General features: G+C 49.7%; 1 protein-coding gene across 4 annotated transcripts in view; it reads right to left on the bottom strand.

Moving 5' to 3' along the window:
• Positions 1–5,889: 5,889 nt before the first annotated feature.
• The window catches only part of PUF60 (poly(U) binding splicing factor 60), a 38,920-nt gene continuing 38,011 nt past the window's right edge, over positions 5,890–6,798 (bottom strand). For all 4 annotated transcript variants that reach the window (XM_018562643.1, XM_018562645.1, XM_018562644.1 and 1 more), the window contains one exon: positions 5,890–6,313. In XM_018562643.1, the coding sequence (XP_018418145.1) occupies positions 6,014–6,313 (300 nt within the window). In that variant the 3' untranslated portion in view covers positions 5,890–6,013. The remainder of the gene's footprint in view (positions 6,314–6,798) is intronic.

Genomic DNA, 6,798 nt, shown 5'->3' with positions numbered 1-6,798 from the left:
GTTTCAGCGCTCTGGATGGAGAGCTGGAGGATCGGTAAATATCAGTGATATTTACCAATCCTATGTACAGAGCAAACACTGGAGTGATAGCTGATCACTCCAGTGTTTGTAAATAACTGGGGACACATAGTACTATGTGTCCCCAGTTATGAATGAACAGGTGCTATATTTTTTTTTTGCCTTAAACACACCAGGTGAGTGGAGAACTGAACTACAAACTGCAACTGAGCAACAACCAATGTGTAGCAAGGAGGTGGCAGCTAACTTTTGGGGCTTAACTACACTCGGCGGCTCGGGCTTTATGTTTTTTGTTCAACCTGCTGGCTGGACGGAAAAAATAGAAAGGAATCCTCCACCAACGCTTACCCCCGATTTTCCCGCTATTTCCTTTGTATTCTGACAGCGGCCGCAGAACAGAGCTAAGCCTTTAGCTTGCTTTCTGTAGAAAGCAGCCGCAGCCTGAGTACATAAGTCTGTCCCCTGCCAGTAGCTGCAGAGTGGGGCCCTTGCTCTCTGTGTGGAAGCAGTGGTCGCCCTGCGTCAGAGCTATAGCTGTGCAATTAGAAAAGCTCATGTTCCCTTGCTGATTGCAGAGATGTAGCTTAGACTAAGCAGGGAGTGCGTCAGACCTCTGCAGAGAGACCTCTGCTTCCCCACTCAGAGCAAGGGCCCTTCTCGGCAGCATGCTGGCAAGGGGCTGGCTTTTCTTCTCAGGCTGAGGATGCTTTCTAAAGAATACAGATTGTAAGACTTTGCTCACTTTTTGTTTGCAGCTGGAATGTATTTAGCTGAACTCAGGCTTCAGTAAAGCAGGGGTAGGTGACCTCAGCTGTTGTGGAACTACAAGTCCCATGTGGCATTGCAAACAATGTGACAGCCACAAGCATGACTCCCAAAGGCAGAGGCATGGTGGGATTTGTGGTTTCAGCATAGCTGGAGTACCACCGAGGTTGCCTACCCCTGCCCTAGGCATACACGAGCATTTAACCCTTGTAGTGGGGGCTGAAGTCTCAAACCACCACTGCATGGGTAGTGTTGTTTGTTCACCCGAGTTCAGCTTTAAGGAAGAACTCAACCTTTGGAATAGGGCCACCCCCACGCTGCAAGGGTTAAATTCTCACTTTTGTCTTGGGCAGGGGTGGACAACTCCGGCCCTCCAGATATTTTTTAAAGGAGAACTATGAGGCGGGTGCTTTCCACTCACCTTATAGTTCTAGCCGACCTGTGACAATGAGACTGTCATAGGTCGGCTCAGTAGATCGGGAGGTGAGAGAACACATACCGGCGTTCGCTCACCTCTCGATCCTGTCACGGCTCTCTGCCGTGATAGGGGGAGAGGCTGGATTCCCCCCTCCCCGCTCCGATCCGCCAGCGCTGACTGGCGGAACGGACGGGGGAGGGTACAGCTGGCTCTGCCTCTAGATAGGCAGAGCCAGCTGTCAGTCACGCAGCTGGGCGGTTCCCGGCTTAATTGTCGGGATCCGCTTCAGCTGCGGCGTCTTAGTATATAGGGAGCAGTAGCTCGCGGTATACCGAGCCTAGGGTGACGGGAGGACGCTAGTTTGTATCCTCCCGTTACCCTAAGGAGAACTATGGGGAAAAGCCTTAACCCCATAGTTCTACTTTAACTAAAATTCCCAACATGCCTCTGCCTCTGGGAGTCATATCTGTAACTGTCAGTCTTGGAATGCGGGTGATGAGGTTGCCTATCCCTATGTTAAAGAAGAACCAGGAGCACATGATCCTTGGTGTCCTATGGCAGTGCCGCTGACCTCTCCCCAACTCCGCTCCAGCTGTGGTATGTTCTGAGCGTCTTCACGTCTAATAGACCTGTATTAGACGCAATGATGTCACAGGTCCTTAGACCCCCGGAACCCAGGGGGAAAGAGACTGCCGCGACCGGTCTAGCAGCCAGGCGTGACTAAGGACCAGGTGAGTATTTCTTCTTTATCCTCCCCCTCCCCCCCAGGCAAAACAAGCATTTAATTTTTTTCAAGTAAATATACAGCGCTAATAGTCACTATTAGCTGTATATTTAGTTAAAAATAGTTGTGGACCTAGTTGTCTTCAGTACAGCAGCTTTTAATTAACCCCAGAAACACTTTATATAGATTGCCCATAAAGCGCGGATATAAAATTAACAAAACAAGCATTTAACCCTTGCATTTCGGGGGTAGACCCACTGCAAGGGTTAATCTTAGATATTCTTCAAGGCTTTGTGAATCGGACTATACGTTCCCTTGCACGGACCATCCCCATCCTGCAAAACAAGTGACAACATCCTATCTTTGCACTGAATATCTTTTCTGAAAGCCCCCACAAGCCAAACATGCTGTAGGTACATTTGTCAGCAGGAATGTGTTTTCCGTGTATGAAGGGAGCCGGGCCGGGTCTTTTATGAGCAGGAAAATAAACAACATGAAATATTAATGAGGAAATAACCGTTCTGTTCAATATTTTATACGCTGACAGCTGTTTAGGCTCCTGCGGCTGGTCCTACCTGTTATTACAAGCGAAGGGTTAATCCAGGAATAGATATATAAAGCGGCTGTAAACTGGTTTCAGCTCAATGGAGGCAGCAAAGCCTTCCAGGGCCCGGACGCCCAGGCCATCTATAACACCAGCTCATAGCACATTGATAGCACACCGCAGGTCCTCCACCGCAATTGATGAAATCTTCCAAAATGAGAGCAGAGGTTCCGTCCTTCGAATATAATCACATGATCAGTCCAATGCTCTGCACCCTCAGCATCCATTGATACAGGTAATCATCAAAGGTGACCCTCACATTACATACTACAGGCTGCCCATAATGTGACCTTCTGACCTGTAGACTATGGACACCTTGAGGAGTTGAAAGCTCATTAGAAAGTAGTCAGATGGAAGGTATGGACTGGGATACAGAGACAGGTGGTCATGCTTTGAGAAGCACTTTGAGGGCCAGGGACACAGATGAAGATAGAGCTACGTTATTACCAGGTCATGTGATCAACCTGCAGCTCTAAACTGAGGGCAAAGACTGCAGCGGTCCAATCACTTCATTTAGAAATGGTCCGTGAAATGGACCATTTAGGTCAGGTCCCTGTGAAGGACACTTGAGTTCCTCCACGCCAAACCATGTCTTTATGGAGCTGGCATTGTACGCAGGGGACAGTCATGGTGGAACAGAAAAGGATCTTCTGCAAACTCCTACCACAAGGTTGGAAGAGAACAATTGTCTAATGTTTTTGGCAGCTGTAGCATTACCAGTTACCAGGCACCAGAACGCAATCATTTGGAGGGGGGGGTCCACATACTGTTGGTCATAGAGGTAGGTGTAATGGTCAACAGCAGGTGTCCACACATTGTTGACCATATGGATAAGGTGTGTTGGTCAGGTGTCCTCATACCATTGACCATATAGAAAGATGTGATGGTTGGGTGTCCACATACCTTATAGGTAGGTGTGATGGTGAGGTGTCCACATATCATTGACCATATGGGTAGATGTGATGGTGTGGTGTCCACATATCATTGACCATATGGGTAGATGTGATGGTCGGGTGTCCACATACCATTGACCATATGGGTAGATGTGATGGTCGGGTGTCCACATACCATTGACCATATGGGTAGATGTGATGGTCGGGTGTCCACATACCATTGACCAGGCCTCAAAATTTCCACTCGCCCCCTCTGAATTGGCGAGTGAAAACTGCACGGGGCAGGAATGGGACACGACCACCGCGGCGATTGCTCACTTCTGTTCCCTCTTCTCCTGCTCAGGCGCTGCAACTACAGAGCGGCCGCGGCGGTAGTGTCCAGACTCAGTGGCGGATGCAGGAGTACATCCCCGTGCACAGCGGCCGGGACATACAGCTGTCACCGAGTTAACTGCCGTTCAGTGTAAAGAAAACGGCACACTACAAGTACAATGCCGGTTTTTTTACACTGGACAGCGGTAAACTCAGTGACAGCTGTATGTCCCGGCCGCTGTGCGAGGATCATAGGCGTCACCTCCCCCCCCACCCCCCGATTCCCCATAAAAGTGGCCGCTGCTGCAAGTGACAAGCGATTGCTCCTCGGCAGCCTGTATGTTCCTCCGCCCACCTCTGCTGCAATTGGCTGGGAGGGACAGTGCAGCACTGTCATTGGCTGCCTGGGTACATTCAGCAGAGCGGGAAGGGATCCGCACTGCGTCACCTTACTGACCTCTGCACTCTGCGTCACCTTACTGATCTCCGCACTCTGCGTCACCTTATTTACCTCCGCTCTGCGTCCCCTTACTGACCTCCACACTCTGCGTCACCTTACTGATCTCCGCACTCTGCGTCACCTTATTTACCTCCGCTCTGCGTCCCCTTACTGACCTCTGCGTCACCTTACTGATCTCCACACTCTGCGTCACCTTATTTACATCTGCACTCTGCGACAGCTGGTGGCGAAACTACACCAGACCATCACACCTATCTCCATGATCCAATGTTTGTGGACACCTGACCACCACACCTATCTCCATGGTCAAAAGATTGTGGACACCTGACCATCACACCCATCTACATGATCAAATGATTGTGGACACCTGACCATCACACCCATCTACATGATCAAATGATTGTGGACACCTGACCATCACACCCATCTACATGATCAAATGATTGTGGACACCTGACCATCACACCCATCTACATGATCAAATGTTTGTGGCCACCAGACCATCACACCCATCTCCATGGTCAATGCTTGTGGCCACCAGACCATCACACCCATCTCCATAATCAAATGGATGTGGACACCTGACCATCACACCCATCTCCGTGGTCAGAAGATTGTGGACACCTGACCATCACACCTATCTCCATGATGAAAGGCTTTCTACAAGATTTTGGAGGGTCGTTGTGGGAGTTTGTGAGGTCAGGTTCTGATATTGGATGAGACCTGGTTTGCAAAGTGTCTCCATTCATCCCAAAGGTGTTCCAGTAGTGTTGAAGTCTGGGCTCTTTGTAGGCCGCTCGAGTTCCTCCATGCCAAACTGGTAACGCCCTGTCTTTATGGAGCTGGCTTTGTACACAAGGGACAGTCATAGTGGAACAAAAAAAAAAAAAACACGACCTTCCCAAACGGTTGGAAGAGGATAATTGTCTTTGTATGCGTCATAGCTTTCCTTCAGTGGAGGCACAAACTCAATCATTTAGAGGGGGGTCCACATACCTTTAGTTGTACAGGTGTGACTGTCAATGGTAGGTGTCCACATAGTGTTAACCATAGCGGTATGATCACGTGCCCACATACAGATTACCATATAGGTAGCGGGATGGTAACGTGCCCACACTGTTGACCATATAGGTAGAGGGATGATCAGGTGCCCACACAATTGACCATATAGGTGGCGGATGGTCACATGCCCACATACTGTTGACCATATAGGTAGCAGGATGATCACATGCCCACACACTGTTGACTATAGGTGGCGGATGGTCACGTGCCCACATACTGTTGCCCATATAGGTAGCCGGATGGTAACGTGCCCACATACTGTTGACCATATAGGTGGCGGATGGTCACGTGCCCACATACTGTTGACCATATAGGTAGCCGGATGGTAACGTGCCCACATACTGTTGACCATATAGGTGGCGGATGGTCACGTGCCCACATACTTTTGCAAGACTGATACAAACTGATGAGCGGTGCTTTGCACTTGGCATCCATCCTCTGTTATCACTGGGAACAGATAATACCCAGCTACAATCCCTCCCCCTCAGTACTAGACACACCAGATCCCTCCCCCTCAGTACAATCCCTCCCCCTCAGTACTAGACACACACAGATAATCACCCCCCCCCCCACAAACACTTCCCGGGCCATAGACTCTTCCGGGAGCAGCAGAATGGCCAATAGACATCACGAAAAAAAAAAAAACCAGAGGCTTTATTCCATGTGGTTCTTACTCCGCAGAATGAGGACAATCCACAATCATATAAAATAAAACAGTACGAGGACAATAGGGGGAGGGGTAAAAGTCTGAGAGGTTTCATGCCGATAGGTCGCTGTTGTCGAACCTGTCCTGGTCGTATACTTCTGCTACCACTTTCCGTCCGGCGAACCAGCGCCCGTTCAGCGCCTGGATAGCTTTGTGAGTCTCGCTGACCATAGAGAATTCTACAAATATTTTAACAATGATTTCGGCATCTTCCTCTTCTCCTTGCTTCTCCTGATAAATGATCACCCGGTTCACTGCTCCAAACTTCCCGCATTCCTCTGTCACTTCCCCTTCCAGGTCGTCATCAATGTCTCTGGGGTCAACCATATTGCGCAGGACCATAACAGTGGACTGAATGGGAAAAGGAGCAGACGGGTTATCAATAGAAGACCTGAGACTACTACAACACCCCACATCCCACAACACAGAGGGCAAACCCAACCGGATCTTGCTTATTATTGGGGTCACCCAGAATGTAAAACCCCCCCAACACACACAAGAGTTCAGTCCTTTCCCTTCAGTCTTCTCTCTGACCTCCGTCCTTCCCTTCAGTCTTCTCTCTGACCTCCCTTCAGTCTTCTCTCTGACCTCCCTTCAGTCTTCTCTCTGACCTCCGGCCTTCCCTTCTGTCTTCTCTCTGACCTCCGTCCTTCCCTTCAGTCTTCTCTCTGACCTCCGTCCTTCCCTTCAGTCTTCTCTCTGACCTCCGTCCTTCCCTTCAGTCTTCTCTCTGACCTCCGTCCTTCCCTTCAGTCTTCTCTCTGACCTCCGTCCTTCCCTTCAGTCTTCTCTCTGACCTCCGTCCTTCCCTTCAGTCTTCTCTCTGACCTCCGTCC

This window comes from Nanorana parkeri, unplaced genomic scaffold (assembly GCF_000935625.1).
Source record: "Nanorana parkeri isolate BGI_ZX_2015 unplaced genomic scaffold, ASM93562v1 scaffold588, whole genome shotgun sequence".
Lineage (NCBI taxonomy): Eukaryota > Metazoa > Chordata > Amphibia > Anura > Dicroglossidae > Nanorana > Nanorana parkeri.
The sequence above is the reverse complement of the archived record's forward strand: the minus strand, read 5'-3'. Positions and strand labels throughout refer to the sequence as shown.